The sequence below is a fragment of the Phoenix dactylifera genome, chromosome 1 (genome assembly GCF_009389715.1).
Source record: "Phoenix dactylifera cultivar Barhee BC4 chromosome 1, palm_55x_up_171113_PBpolish2nd_filt_p, whole genome shotgun sequence".
NCBI lineage: Eukaryota > Viridiplantae > Streptophyta > Magnoliopsida > Arecales > Arecaceae > Phoenix > Phoenix dactylifera.
The window spans coordinates 4565016-4581865 of NC_052392.1; the positions used below are offsets into that span (position 1 = coordinate 4565016).

General features: G+C 37.6%; 1 protein-coding gene across 1 annotated transcript; it reads left to right on the forward strand.

Annotated features, from left to right (window-relative positions):
* The first annotated feature begins 3296 nt into the window (after nucleotides 1-3296).
* Nucleotides 3297-8353, forward strand: LOC103720634 (calreticulin-like). The gene is made up of 14 exons (XM_026809826.2): nucleotides 3297-3433; nucleotides 4367-4474; nucleotides 4603-4795; nucleotides 4902-5160; nucleotides 5257-5313; nucleotides 6040-6087; nucleotides 6180-6266; nucleotides 6344-6401; nucleotides 6497-6564; nucleotides 6649-6744; nucleotides 6829-6876; nucleotides 7749-7778; nucleotides 7867-8016; nucleotides 8140-8353. Exons 1-14 carry the CDS (start codon nucleotides 3328-3330, stop codon nucleotides 8149-8151), a joined length of 1320 nt encoding a protein of 439 aa, XP_026665627.2. The 5' UTR covers nucleotides 3297-3327; the 3' UTR covers nucleotides 8152-8353.
* The last annotated feature ends 8497 nt before the right edge of the window (nucleotides 8354-16850 follow it).

Here is a 16850-nt window from a genome sequence, read left to right on the forward strand (position 1 = left end):
GAGATCCAATGGATTAAATATAGCGAGTGGGACAAGGTGGGCTCCACATGTGGGAATTGACTCATGTTTTTTAGTAATTAATAATTGATCACCAACATTTGCGATTGTTTTGGCATTGGTGTAAGTTTGGATGGGAAACAAACAAGGCAAGAGACTTATTAATGTGGAATAAATGCTGAATAATGACATCATTTGTATTAAAATATTTCATTTTTGTTTTATTTTAACATAATTTTTTAAAATCATATCAAATAGTAAATTGCTTGTCATAGAAAGTGCTGAACAACATCCTTTGCTCCGAAATATCTGGACAATAGTAAGGCTGGAGGGCCTTCAAGATCAAGCACGTATTCTGTAAAGCTAATGAGGCTGTGGACTGGGTGGCTGCTTATGTAGCCAGTCACTCCGGTAGTACTATGTGGGCTGGAGATGAAAAATTGCCCCTGGTATTCCGAGATATTTTGTTTTTCGATTTTATTGAATGTATCCATACTCGTCAGATATAATCCACCCGTCTTAGCAATATATATATATATATATATTTCTAGTAAATTGAACGTGCAATTCAAGCGCAGTATACACCGTTCATATTTACTTAATATATTTACTGATATTTTTTTCATTAACCAAAATATCTTATCAAATAATTGAATAATATTATGATGTTATTTTAAATATTAATCTTATTAGAAAGTACAAAAAAATGAAGTTTTTGATTTTTTATTTTAAATATTAGAAATTTTCGGTATGCTTTGAGATGATATTTCACCGGTCGCGAGATAAAAGACCCATTTGGTGTTCTCTCTGCCGGCCTGCTTAGCGACAGAGCCACCTTCTTTGCTTTGGGGTCAGTGAGGAGGACAGGACAATCCCCCACTCCGGCGGTTTCTTTCTTTACAACTGGATTATACCCGGCCCGGTCCTATTTCAAAGCAAAGAAGGGAAATCTTCGTAAAGGCAGCTCCCCAGAGTATACCCGACGAGGGTGTTCTTCCAACTTTTTTCGTTCTCCACGAGCACGAAGAGAAGCAAAGTTTACCGTATCAGTTCGGTACTAGTATCCGCTTTAAAAGAAGTACCGGTATTTGATACGTCGAAAAGATTCTGCACGTACCGTGCTGATACAATGCTAGCATAGCGCTGATATAGATTTCAGTACCGAGACAACGAGCTTTTTTAAAAAAATATTTTTAATTATTTTTACTAAAAATCAAATATTCTTCTAGTTTACATGTAGTAGGAGATATTTTAATTGATAAAATGCCTATAATTCACAGCATACAAAAAAATGGATGAGGTATACTCAAACTTGGAAAGGTTTCATATTTTTTCATATATGGTATATTATATTGAATTTATAAATCAGAATTAATTAATAACGGACCTTCAAAACACATGAAAAAATTTATAACTTGATAACGTACTATATATAGAAAACCTATATCAAGTACTCTACAAATCATATAAAGTCTTAATTCCCATATAACCAAGCAAGATATCAATATACATGGTTGTCATTTGGGTTTTTAGCAGTAAATGAGTGAAAACCATGCCACAATTTATGGTTAAAACATTGGATAAATAATTAATTGAGGCTTTCTACCCATGAATTTTTCTTCTTGTTGCATCTTAATTTATTTCATGTCTTAAGCACTCAAAAACTCCGCGATAGAAACATTAGTCATCACTCCTAAAAGATTGTATTTAGCTAAATAAAGGAGAAAAATATTTACATATTAGTCTTATAAGCAAGGTATATCAACCCTTTAGAATGATAAAATTGGTTCCTTTTGCTTTTAAAAGTACCATAGATTGTGCATTTGTTTTCATATTCAATACAAGCTGTTGCAAAATGTCACAATAAATTTTGACTCAAATGGTCAGAGTCAAGAAGTTTATTTATTTATTTTTTTGACTCAAATTCGCAGTCCCAATAGGTCCAACCTAGGCACCCTTCCGGCCTCTCCGGACTCCGGAGCCCAACCGTTAGTGGCACCGTAGTAAATTCAACCAAAGACAGGGTCCAATATGTTCCCCCTCGATCTCCGCTAGAAGGGTGGTTCTATATACACCCCCCCATTGCCAAGGACAACCCCCCCCCCCCCCCCAAAAACCAAAAATAAAATACCCAAACTAACCTTTAGTGTAATTACCATATTGCCCTTGAAATTTTCTCAGTACACCCCTCCTTCCTCCTCCTCCGTTTCGTTTTGAAAAGAAAAAAAAAAAACACCCCTCAAACCCCCCTTAAACCCCTCGATCCATTTACATCGTTTAGGCGATCTTTGAAGGAGATTTAAGCCCCATTCGAAGCATGGACAAGCAACTAGTGATTTGGGACGAAGAATCGGCCGCAAAGGTACGTGTTCCACCTTGTTTCGAATTTTTTTTTTCACGGTTCGTGCTCCGTTCGGCACTGGATCGCCGAACAAAAGGCTTCTGTTCGGCTGAACAGTGCCGAACAGAAGCCTTCTGTTCGGCAACCCTCAACCGAACTCTTCTGTTCGGCTGCACAGTGCCGAACAGAAGGCTTCTGTCCGGCACTGTGCAGCCGAACAGAAGGGTTCTGTCCGGCTCTGTGCAGCCGAACAGAATGCCGGCGACGAGAGGGAGAAGGGGGAACGGGGGGTTTTGGGCGTTGGCGAGGTGCTTTGGGAGACGGAGGGGGTTTGGCCGCCGGCGAGGTGCTTGAGGCGAGGTTTTTTGGGCGGAAGGGAGAAGCCGGCGGGTGTTTTGGAGGGGAAGAGCGGGGTGGGGGGGGTTTGGGGGATGTAGAGAGCAATTTAGGTGAGGGGGTGGGGAGGGTGGGGGGTAATTTAGGAATTTTTAATTTTTTAGGGGTGTCCTTAGCAAATGGGGGGTGTAAAGAGTATTTAATTTTTTTTTAATTTTTGGGGGGTGTCCTGAGCAATAGGGGGGGTGTATATAGAACCACCCCCGCTAGAACTGCTCTAAAAAACCCAAAAAAACGTTGCAAGCATGGAAAGCTTTCCTTTTTTTTTTTTTAAGTCCCTCCTCCGGGCAAGACACGTCATTTGAACCACGTGTCTTCATTCCATTGGATATAAATTACACCGCGGGTATTAATTGGTAAACCGGTTTTAGCTATATCGGCTAACTGCGTCTCCGGTCACCTCAGAGCAAGCAAAGGCGAACCCTCTGTAGGACACCGCTGAGGTCAGTCTTTGATAATTTGATTAAATGCCGGCAAGCATATGGCGGTAAGGTTACTCGTACGTGATCGTATCCAGTTTCTTTGGTTATATATTTTATATTTTCGGGTTCGCTCATCGCAGCAGCGGCGGTATAGGGGCTCTATATTCAGCAATGGCGATTCGACGGACTCCGCCACCGGCCGCCGTGATCGCGGTGGCGCTGCTCGCCCTTGCTTCGATAGCTGCCGCCGAGGTCTACTTCGAGGAGACATTTGAATGTACGGCGCCAGTACCGCTGCAATATCCCTTCCGAACTTCTCTTGCTTGCTTCCTCTGCTTGATCTCGAGTTCATTTCGATCTGTTCGAGGAGTTCTGTTTTCTCGATTCGATCTACTATTTCTCGATCTTATACGCTTGATCTGGAGGGTTTAATTTTCTCTGTCTATATGATCTTTTTAGTTCTGAATCCGGTCTTTGTTTTCGTTAAAGAAATGCGAATGTGGTTAGATTTTGGTGATTTTTGATCCGTCTTACTTCGATCTTTATTCAATATAGTTGGGAATTTATAGCGTTTTTTTGACTATTTTACTTGTGGTCTTGTAAAAATTGATACGGCCTATAGGGTTCAGTTCAAAATTATATTTTGATGCGGTTATTGTCTTATTCATAAATTGGCTTGGGTTAGGGTTTATGGTTTATCCTGCAGTGCACTGGAATGTTGGCCGTTCCAATCTCTGCCTTCTAATCTCTCAGTAGTTAATCGTTTGGAGTTCTGGAACTAGATGCTAATTGCTCACCACATTTTTAATGGTATCATGCATTTCTTTTTTATTTTCTGAATTATCGTTTAATGGTGCTGGAATTTTGCAGATATTATTCGTGCTTGATTATATTTTGTCTTGTAGCGACTTCAGCTCCAATATGATGAAAGCTGACGGGTTTCTTCTTGTTTTTGATCATGGACCCCATTTTGTTGACCGGGTGTATTAGTAACTTTAGAGAGTCAAACCTTGCTATTATCTCCTTTTCCATTTACGGAGTATTAATTCTTGGATTTGACTTGTGATTTGATGGGTCCAGCATGATGTATTTGTATACCATTTCCAGATTGCGACTGAGAATCCGATCTTGTGCTCTTGTAACTGATGTGATATTCTATGTTTTTTCGATGAATTTATCATTTTCTTTTCTTTTTTGATGGCAATTGAAGATGGATGGGAGAACCGGTGGGTTAAATCGGATTGGAAGAAGGATGAGAACATGGCGGGTGACTGGAACTACACCTCTGGGAAGTGGAATGGTGATCCTGATGATAAAGGTAAGACTTTGTTTCATCATGACAAAGTTATTAATTTACTTTCTTACAGAACAAACTTCATAAGAATGCTCTAAAATGTAGTTCCCATAGCCAAGTCATTGTTTTCCTTTTTGTATTATTTCTTTTAGGCATCCAGACTGCTGAAGACTACAAGTTCTATGCTATTTCGGCGGAGTTCCCTGAGTTCAGCAGCAAAAATAAGGCATTGGTTTTGCAATTTTCTGTCAAACATGAGCAAAAAATTGAGTGTGGGGGTGGATATGTGAAGCTACTCAGCGGTCAAGTTGATCAGAAGAATTTCAGCGGGGAGACCCCATACAGGTAATTCATACATGTGTACCTGATGCTATGTTTGACATGGTACTTTCTAATATCTCAACTCTCCTTATTGTGCACTCTAATTTCTCAAAATCTGTGTAAATTTCAGCATCATGTTTGGGCCAGATATCTGTGGGTACACAACCAAAAAGGTTCATGCTATTCTTTCGCGCAATGGGACGAACCACTTAATTAAGAAGGATGTACCATGTGAGACGGATCAGCTAACTCATGTCTACACTCTGATCATCCGTCCGGATGCTACATACACCATCCTTATTGACAACGAGGAGAAGCAATCTGGGAGTATATACAGTGATTGGAATATTCTTCCGCCAAAGAAAATAAGGGATCCTAATGCGACGAAGGTAAACAATTTCCATTTGTTGCTTAAGCTGAGTATCATATGAGCACAATTTTGTTACAAAGAACGTGCTGACAAGAGTGTTTATGCAAATCTGAAGCCAGAAGATTGGGATGACAAGGAGTACATTCCTGACCCTGAGGATAAGAAACCGGAGGTACATTCTGTACCCCCTTATAATCTTTCATCATATAATTCACAATTGGGAAGGTTTTGCACTTTCTGTTGCTGCTCTCTTTTCTCTTGATGTTTTGGGTGGGGTGGGGGGTGGGGGGCTACTACACGAGGTTCCGATGATTGTGGGGTTTGGGGAGAGTCCAATGTACGTAGCCTCACCCTCAAGTGCAAAGAGGCTGCTTCCGTATTTTGAACCCATGACACCGGGTTAAAATGGAGCAATCTTGCCTTGTGCCAAGGCCCACCCCCTCTTTCTTTTGCTGTTGGTTATCAGCTGTAAATCAAATCAATTTTCATAGTTTCCATCCTTTTGGCAATGAATTGTTGTTAAATTACCTGCACCACCCTATTCCCTGTCTTGGATATTAAATAATTATCTGTGAGCAAGTATACTGGCATATTTTAATGCCATTTAGTACTCTTTTCCAATGTTCTTTAACTGTTTATGTCTTTTCCCATCACCCAAATTATTTTAAGATTAAGTAAAGCTCTTATTCCACCCATCCTATTGCATTATTGGTTATGTGGGTACTGAACAGTTAGGATATTTTCCAATGGCAATGTTGAAAAATTGAAATGGCTTTTGGCAGTGCTTATCACCACACTGGCTAAATTTGCTAATCCTTATCAGCATTCCTTGATCATTTTTATCTCAAGAAAATCTTTTTGGTGAAACTAGACTAATTTCTTTCTATGGTTGGTGAAGGGGTATGATGACATTCCCAAGGAAATTCCCGATCCTGATGCAAAAAAGGTAATTGATTTGAACCTTTTAAGTAAAGTTAGAAATCGCATTTTTGATGATGTGAAGGACATATATAAAATAGATTTTTTGTGTTTTCACAGCCAGAAGACTGGAATGATGAAGAAGATGGTGAATGGACCGCCCCAACCATCCCAAATCCTGAATACAAGGGACCCTGGATGCCAAAGGTCGAAAAACATATTCATAACAAGTTCGCTTCCAAGTAGGAGGCAAAATTCTGATTACTTATTCTTGTGCATTGCAGAAAATTAAGAACCCTAATTACAAGGGAAAGTGGAAGGCTCCAATGATTGACAACCCTGGTAGTCTTCATCTTCTATCAGTGTTTCAGAATCTGTTCTTTTTAAGTTTGATCCTTTATCATGCAGATGAATTATAACCTTCCACTTCATTGCAGATTTCAAGGATGATCCGGATATCTATGCTTACTCCAACTTAAGGTACATTGGCATTGAGTTGTGGCAGGTGTGTGTCTACCCTCCCAATCTGTATATATGGATATCGTTTCACTTATTTCAAGAAATTGATATGATATCATTTATTTGCCAGGTGAAAGCGGGGTCTTTGTTTGACAACATTCTGATTTGCGATGACCCTGAGTATGCAAAGAAGTTTGCTGAAGAAACATGGGGCAAGCATAAGGATGTAAGTGTCTTTAATATTATTGTCATTGGCACCTTCAGAAAAAGATAGATTGCTAAATTCATTTTGTGGCATTATATATTGCAGGCTGAGAAAGCCGCATTTGATGAGGCTGAGAAAAAGAGGGAAGAGGAGGTAAGTTTGTAACTAATTCTTGACCTTGACAGTTTCTTTCTTGGCTTGGTATGCATAGTTAGCTCTGCACATCTTGGCATTGAATTGTATGAGTGCAGAAGTAGGATGATTTTTAATGTGGACATTTCTTGTTTTATTAGATTATCTCCATTTAAGTGTTGAGCTAATTTGCCGATGATTGCCATCATAAAATGTTTGGTCACTTTTGGCAGTTTCTATAGTTAATAATTTTGCCATGGTTTCCATATGATAGGTATCGTAGATTTGAAGATCCTTTTTCCTTCCAATATTGAGTCAATTGTGAAGAAGTGTTAATTCTAATTATTTCTTGAATGTTCTTATTGGGGGTTGTGCGGCTGTTTGATGTCATAGGATATTATAGTTAATTCCTCCAAAGAAACTTGCATGGCTATTAATGCCAAGTTCATTGTCTAGCGTGTTATGTTGATGCCTGATTTTCTTATCTGATCTGTCTGATTTGTAATCAAAAATTTGCCATCTTTTTGGATAGAAATTGAACTTTTTCGGACAACAGGTTTTGGTCCACTAGTCGACATGTCTCCCCTCGGCATATGCGCTGTGGAGAGGTTCCAGGTTTGGACCAGGATGATGCTATTTTTACCATATTTATCAAAATAACAACTAAGATATGCCGTTTTTATCTTCCGTGAAGCTTTAAGTTATAGATCATAGCCAGTCCTACCTTCGTTTTTCAATACATTTGACATGAAAATTGACAAGCTCATCAATGAGCTAATACAATCTGTTCGCCTCTATTATTAATGGGGAGAAGTTGGGATACGTGAATTGCATTCCTTTGTAGCCAAAAGGAATAATATTGACTAACTGTTTGCTCTTGCTTCTGTTGACAGGAAAACAAGGATCTTGATTCGGATATAGATGTAAGCTCCTAGCTAATTCTCTGATGTTGTATTGCTTGGTTATTTTCGTGGATTTCTCTAAGATTGCACTCTGACACTTGTGTGATAGGATGATGAGGAAGTGGATGACTCTGAAACTGAGGCAGATGCGGATGCTGACTCAGACAGCGACACGAAGTCTGAATCAGATGTGAAAGAGGATAAAGAACAACCACAGGAGGATAAAGAGAAGCCACATGAGGAGAACGAAAAGCCACATGTACTGTTTCTTTTCTCCCTTTGTTGCTTCCATATTTTATCTGGATTATCGTGAGTCCAGCTGATGAACTCACATCTTATTGCATTTTTGCTTGAATTTCTTTCCTATGTTTTCTAATTCCAGGACGAGCTTTAGAGAGATGGATGACGAGCTGTGCTGTCATTTTTTGTTGCGGTTCGGAATTACAGGCAATTTGGGTGGTTTGGTTAACCGAGTTTAGTTTGTCTTAGGGATCCTCTTCACCTGGAGAATATAACCGTTGGACCATGTAACCTGGAACATAAATGATCTGCTTTCTTGTTGCGCATGAAATTATAAGAAAGGTTTATTTTCTGAAGTGGCGTTCTGTTGGCTGGGTGCAAATTACATGTTTTAATCTTCCTGTCTTCCTCCTCAATCTTAGGTTCAGTTGCATGCTTTCTTTCTTTTCTTCTTTTCCTCAAAAAAGTTCTAAATGTTTTTGTTTGCCTTTGATTTGGTACCTACAATTCGTTCAGTCTCGTTATATGTCTTTTGCTAACGTAAGAAAACTGGGCGAGGTTTTAAATATCTCCAAAGTAGTTGGCATCGTTGCAGTTGTTTACTGCCTGATGCTGGACAAGCATCTCGCGCCAGCTATCCAAGTCTTTAAACTTGGATACATGGATATCCATGTCAATACAAGGCATTAGCATCCATATTTCCACGCAAGGCGCAAGTCAGCTCCAAAAGTCTCTAGATTGGTGTACATTGTTAAAGATGACGCCTAAACCAGAGCCTCGCCTCTATTATTTTGGATGATATGAATCACCTTTATGGAATTCTAGCCCATTAACTTCTCTGGGAGGGTTACACCGTATAGCCAGATCTGGTTGAATTCAGGTCTCGGCTGTATGCATATTGGGTCTAATTGCTGTCACGTATAATTTAAAATCAAAATTCGCCGTCTCAGTACTGGATCTCATACTGACGCCATACTAATTTAATGTCGGTATGGTATGCGCATTCGGTACACCATTTATACCGAATATCGATATTGAATGGGTACAGTATTGATTTGAATTAGTACAGTAAACTATGCTTAAAATTTTAAAATTTGTAAATTCTTCTCCTCATCGTGGTTGACGTATGTCGGTAGGGTCAGTACAGGCTCGGTTAGCTGAACTGAGCCTAACTAAAACCAAACCAAACCCGCCCTCAAAACTAAAACCTAACTAAACCACTGTCTATTCCTCGGCCATGGCATTCTCGATTTTGGTCAGATTGTACAACCTGTGGTAGGTTACCTGCACCTCTCCTTCTGAAAGGTCTCCTTCAAAAACATACTACCAATTGCCGCTCCGCCCAATACCGATCCGGATAATTCCACATGACAAAGCGTTATTGGCTGATTTCCATTTATATCCAACATTTCAAACAAATTCCTCCATGTGCATGGTAGGAACCCTTTCAGCCTCTCCCTCCGCTTGAGTGGCTCCACTTTTTCTTTCCTAAATTTTCATATTAAGATAGATGACCATCCATTTCCATGGGAACTGGAACCTCCACATGGCTCAACGTATGATGGATGACTATCTATTTCTTAGAAATATACTGCAATGCCCAGGTCTGTTAAGCCTAAAACCGAACTGAGCCAGATCTATTTGACCGGCCAGAAGTATGTTTTCGGGTCAACACACAACCGTCGTTGGATTCCTCTTCAATATCCTCTGTAGCCGTCGACTGTGTCAACGTTGTTGCTGTCGTTGGAAGCCAGGTAAGCACCGGCAACTTCTGATTAATGTCCTTTTCCATCTTCTGTGGTCCTCGAAAGTCTTGATTCTGACCAATAATCGCTGGATTTCCGAGAAGAACCGGATGCCCTATTTTTTATGGAAACTGACGCTTCTTCCTTTCTCCGACCGTCGACGTCGCTGCCCCTTGATGCCGGACTCTTGATTGACTCCCCCGGCCTCCCACCAACCTTTTCCGGTCAAGCAATGGCCACCGATGAGCAGCCAACAACCAAATACAATGAAGACTCTAATTCTCCTATTTTTGTTGGTTTTGGCATTGCCGGACGCCAGTCACCGCCGGCCGTCTGTTGGCTGGCCATGGGTCCTTGACCCCAGGCACCACCTGCAGCCATCCCATTTTTTCCCTCTTCTTTGGTTAGAGAGAGAGAAGCTTCTTCTTCTCCCCTCTTCTTTTATCTCTCTTCCCTATACTTTCTCTCTCTTATTTTCTCTCTATAAAGTTTCTCTTTCTTGATTCATAGCCAGACATGTTGATTGATCGACGTTGACTTGTGGGCCCCTGATTGAACCCGAAATGAGATTTTCTTTTTTCTCTATCCTTTCTCTCTCTATAAAGTTTCTCTCTTTACTGGACTTTCTCTCTCTACTCTCTCTAGGATAGTTAGATCCAATAGGAACTCTTCACATTGATTTTGGTGTATGACTTTGATCCATAGTCGTCGGACGACATGTCAGCCCCCACCTCAGTTCTTGCCAACACTGTTAGATTTGATCACTTCCGATCTTTGTTGTATCATATGTACCCTAGTCTGAGCATGATTCGATGAATTTCATTTTGATTGGACCGACCCGGATATTAGGCACTACTGGTTGGTCAATTCTGTGAGGATGTTGGAATTTAGGATTTTTATTTTAATTATGCTAAATGTTGATGAAAAATATAATTTCGGAATATTAGGCCTTGAGCAGAATTTTTGGGATTGATTGGATCTATTAGTTGGATCGCATTTGTAAGGTAGGTAATAATCTGCCTTTTCTAAATTTTTTTATTTATATAATATAATTTTTACATCAAATAAATTGTTAATGGATTTATATGTAATTCATGAATTTTACGAGATGATGATTTGAATGAAAAAATAGATATTTAATTGGAGTAATACTTTTTGGATTATTGTTATATTTATTGTTCTTGCATCGTATAAGCAGATTTTGATGAGATTATGATACATCTATTAATTTACAAAAAGAACGTTGATGTGTATCAGATTTGAAACTCTCAGTCTAACTATATTCTGGACCCTGCCAATTGGGGGTTATGCATTGGCAATTCTGGCCCCACCATAGGATAAAGTGTATTTTGGCCCACTCTGCAGGATATAAGTATAGTATTCTGGCCCACTAAATAGAATATAAGTGCAGTATTCTGGCCCACTCTACAGTTTATAAGTACGGTATTCTAGCCCACTCCGCAAGGTATAAGTGCGGTTCTATTTCTAGCCTAACTACAGAGTATAAGTGTGGTCATAGTTAAAGGTTGTTGAGTTGAATGTAATTTGTTTTAAATTAGATTTATCATTGTGTACGTGGATATTTGAAAGATATGGATTTCAATTAATTTGTATTTTGAAACAGAATTGATTGTCTTTATACTGATTCATTATAATTTGTATTTATATTTTATGTTATTATATTAATTATTTAGTTAAGGTATTCATTACTTACTGGATTGTCTAGCTCATTATTTTTTACTATTTTTGCAGATCCGAAGAATTAGCTTGACTCGGGGTTTTACAATATGGAAGAGTGACTAGAAGAAATATGACGAAGTTATCTTAAATTAAAGTTTATTTAAATTGATATATTATCTTAGATTAATGTTAGAATTGTGAGATATTGTAAATTGAGTTAGTTAATGAAATATAGATTACATATTATTTGTTTAAATTGTTTCGTTGCATATTGATGATATCGCATTGAGATGTCTTGCATGCTCGTGAGAAGAGCTCTCTATGAGTGTGCTGCAGTTGCCGCGATCCATGGTTCGTGATCTCAGATCGGGGGCATGACATATACTCTTCAAATGTCCTTGTAAGAAATTGTTTAATTTCATAAAGATAATTCTCTAAAGTGGTCTACATTATCACATTTTATTTTAGCCATTTAAGAAATTCCTATTAGGCTATTAAAGATTTGGTAAATATTTTTTTATGGAGTTAATATGGATTTAAGTATATATTTAATTCTGTACATAAACATTTCATATTTCTTGATGGATGGAATATGTAAGGATTATTCTAGAAAATGAAGAGTCCCTAGTCTTGCCTATATATACAAGGGCCTGTGTATTTCTATTGTACATCCCAATCCAAAAAAAGGCAAAAGACTAGAATTTCCTCTCTTAGTCAAAAAGCTTTTTTTTTTTAACTACCTTGTCTTCTTGTGGGTAGATTTGAAATCAATCAGACATCATAGTAGGAGGTAAATAAATCGTTTCCGCTATTTCTATGGATTTATATATATATTGTATGGCTATCATTTCTTTCATGTGGTATCAGAGCCTATCCTCTATATGTCTTTGTTTGACGTTAACAAAAGTTATGAAAATTTCAAATATGTTCATAGTTTCTATAGATTTTTCAATTGCTTGTTTGTTTGTGAAAGGTTACATATATTAAAGATCTACGTTGGTAGAATACTCGTTGAATCTGTAGAATACCCATTGTCATCCTTGTTTTGTTTCTTATTAAAACTTCATTGTTGTATTTAAAAAAAAAGAGAGAAGGGGCGTCTACCTGGGACTTGAATCCAGGAATCGGCTTTTAGGTGCACAATAGCTTATGTCTATCGAGATGACCACTTAGCCACATCAATTATTTTTATACTTCATGTCTGTTCATTTTTTTTTTGAACGTTAAAGTTTAGATACCATGAAGTAGTGATTTTTTCAGATTTCTTTTGGATTAACCACAACATCCTAATTAAATTTGAAAATCACATCTAGTTGAACTTCATAAGGATTTGGCATCTATGTTGTAATTGAATCATAAATTTTAATAATTTTACCCCACATTGAAATGGTTAAATTTTGTGAATTAATTAGAATAGAAAAAGAAATTAACAATAAAGTTGTCCTCTTGTCAAGAGGTGTGGATAATTTTTATTTGTTAGTACTTGTCCTATTACTAAAGTAAAGTAAATTCATGCTTGTTACAACCTTTGCCTACAGGTACGTTAAAATTTACTTTGATTTGTATCATAGCACTAAAGTTTTATTTTTGGTTATTACAGTTGGTTCAAATCATTTCTTGAAAGTGCTGAATATATTCCAATGCTTGATGGTCACAATTTTTCTGATTGGAAAGATGCTGTTGAATTTATCTTAAGGTACAAAAACATTAATCTTGCGCTTCGTAAGGACGAACCACCCATTCCCATGGATAAAGATACGCAAGAAGTCATTGAAAAATACCATAAGTAGGAGCGAAGTAATTGCTTGGGACTACTACTAATAAAGTCTTGAGTTAGTAAGAGTATTAGAGGTGCTATCAGTGATTGTACTACACTCAAAGCTTTTATAAAGGCTGTTGAAGAATAATTTATTCGTTCAGATAAAGCTCTAGCTAGTACCCTGATGAAGAAATTCATAGCTAAAGTTTTTGATAGTTCTAAGGGCGTGCATGAGCACATCATGGAAATGAGAGACTTAGCTGCACAACTTAAGTCTTTAAAGATAAAGATATCTGAGCCATTCTTGGTTCACTTCATCTTGAACTCCTTACCATTTGAGTATGGACCGTTCAAGATCTCTTATAACACACATAAGAAAGGCTGGTCTATAAATGAACTATTAGCCATATGTGTTCAGGAAGAGGAAAGGATGTAGCATGATCAATCGAAAAGTGCTCATATGGTTGTTCATGATAAAGAAAAAGCCAAGAAAAGCAGGAATGGCCTGCATACAAAGAGGGAGCATAAAGCACCACCAAAATTTGATGGCAATGAAGTAAGCTGCTTCTTTTGTAAGAAAAGGGGTCATGTGAAGAAAGACTGCCAAAAGTATCTCAAATAGCTCGAAAAGAGAGGTAATCTTATATCTCTTATGTGTCGTGAATCTTTTTTTACTGATGCTCCTAAGAAGTCCTGGTGGGTTGACTCCGGTTCTTCAATCCACATTGTGAATACTATGCAGGGATTTCACAATAGAAGGAAGCCAACAACAAGTGAACAATGGCTCTACTCAAGAAATAAAGTATGTTCACGAGTTGTGGCAGTTAGGACTTTTAGGATAATTCTTCAGTCGGGATATGCTTTAGATTTATTTAATATCTTTTATATTGCAGATTTTAGTAGGAATTTAGTTTCTATTTCTAGATTGGTTGTAAAAGGATATGATTTTCTTTTTGAAAATGAAATGACACTTTTCAAAAATAAAATTCCTATTGGTTCTGGTACTATGGTTGATAATTTATTCAAAATTGATTTAGATCCTGATTTTGAGCAGAATTATTTGTCTATGCATGCAGTTGGTAATAAAAGAAACCTTATAGATGAAAATTCCTCTCAGTTATGGCATAAGAGATTGGGATACATCTCTATGGAGAGGATAAAGAGATTAGTGAAAGAAGGAGTCTTGCAGACACTCGATTTTACTAACTTCGAAGGTTATGTGGATTGCATAAAAGGAAAGCAGACTAACAAATCATCTAAAGGTTCCAGAAGGAGCTCAAAATTTTTGAGATTGTGCAAATAGATATCAGTGGACCTTTTTTTACTTCTTATTTGAATGGTCAGAGGTATTTTATCTCATTCATTAATTACTATTCAAGATACATGTATTTCTATCTTCTGAATGAAAAGGCTGAAGCACTAGATGCTTTCATGACCTATAAGCCAGAAGTAGAGAATCAAAGTGAAAAAAATCAAGATCGTAAGATCTGATAGAGATGGGGAGTACTATGGTAGGTACACAGAAAAGGGACAAATGATGGGTCAATTTGCAAAGTTTCTTGAAGGTGAAGGCATAATTGCCCAATACACTATGCCTGGTACGCCACAACAAAATGGTATTGCAAAAAGAAGGAATCAGATGCTTATGGATATAGTAAGGAGAATAATTAGTAATTCTAGTCTGCCTTTGTCCTTCTGGAGTGATGCTTTGTAAACCGCAGTGTACATGCTAAACAAGGTCCCATTTAAGGCTGTGTCCAAGATACCTTTTGAACTATAAAAGGGATAGAAACCTAGTTTAAGTCATGTACATGCATGGGGTTGTCCAATTGAAGTGAGGATTTACAATCCTCATATAAAGAAATTAGATTCAAGGACAACTAGTGGTTTTTTTATTGGCTATCTAGTAAACTCCAAAGGATACAGATTTTATTGTCCCTCTCATAGCCCTAGAATTGTTGAATCAATGAATGCAAGGTTTCTTGAGGATGTTGAACCTAGTGAGAGTGTTTATCGTCACAGGATTGAATTTGAGGAAACATAAGAACAAGTTGTACTATCTCCTATTGGAGAGCCTTTGGTTGCAATGAGGGAAAATGGATCTAATGATCATGAGGTACAACCCAATTTAGTACAACTTGTTCATTAAGAAGGGGTTCAACCTGATATAAATCAGTCATTACAGTCCGAGCCAACCGAGTCATCTCAAAGTGGTGAAGATGTGGCTTTAGGAAGGTCCTCAAGAATAAAGAAACCTGCTACTCTTGATGATTACATAGTATACCTCATAGATTCTGATTTTGATGTCGAACCTAAAAAAGATCCAATTACGTTTTCACAAGCCATGAATGGAGAACACTCCACTCTCTAGTTAGATGCCATGAAGGATGAGTTATAATCTATGGCTAGTAATAAAGTATGGGATCTTGTCGAATTACCTAAATGGGCAGTGGCAATTGGTTGCAAATAGGTGTATAAAACCAAAAGAGATACTTCAGGTAATGTCGAGCGATTTAAGGCCAGGCTTATGGCTAAGGATTTTACTCAAAAAGAAGGCATCGATTATCACGAAACTTTCTCTCCAGTTTCAAAAAAAAATTCTTCAAGGATAATCATGGCTGTAGTAGCTCATTTCGATCTAGAGCTACATTAAATGGATATGCAAACGACTTTTCTAAATGGGGATCTTGAAGAGGAGGTGTACATGAAGCAACCTGAGGATTTTGATGATGACAGTTGGAAGGTTTGCAAGTTGAAGAAGTCTATATATAGATTAAAACAGACATCCTGGCAATGGTATTTAAAGTTTCATGAGGTTATTTCTTCATATGGTTTTGTTGAGAACCTTGTTGATCAGTGTATATACCTTAAGGACAGTGGGAGTAAATTCATTTTCTTAATTCTATATGTAGATGATATTCTTCTTGCAAGCAATGATTTGGGTCTACTACATGAGACAAAATAGTTTCTTTTCCAAAACTTTGAAATGAAGGATTTGGATGAAGCCTCTTATGTCATTGGCTTAGAGATTCTTAGAGATAGAAAACAAAGAGTTTTGGGACTGTCTTAGAAGGCCTACATTAAAAAGGTTTTGGAGAGATTTGGCATGCAAGTTTGTAAACCTTCTGTAGCACCCATTATTACAAAAGATAAATTTACTAAGGATCAATCTCCTCAAAATGCATTGGAACAGGAATGGATAAAAAATATCCCTTATGCATCCGTGGTTGGCAGTTTAATGCATGCTCAGGTTTGCATTAGACCCGACCTATGTCTGACAGTTGGATTATTGGGGCGCTATCAAAGCAATCCAGATTTCCAACATTAGATAGTTGCAAAAAAATAATGCGGTATTTGCAAGGAACTAAGGACTACAAATCAACATTCAGACATACTCACCAGTTGGAAGTAGTTGGTTATTTGAATTCTGATTTTGCCAGTTGTAGAGATACTTGAAAGTCTATTTTTGGGTATATATTTCTTCTTACTGGAGGAGTTATATCCTGCAAAAGCATTAAGCAAACTATTATTGTTACGTCTATTATAGAGGCAGAATTTATTGCGTGATATGAGACAACCACACGGGCATTATGGTTAAAGAATTTCATAACTGGTCTCAAGGTTGTCGATACTATAGGGAGACCAATAAAGATTCTCTATGATAACATT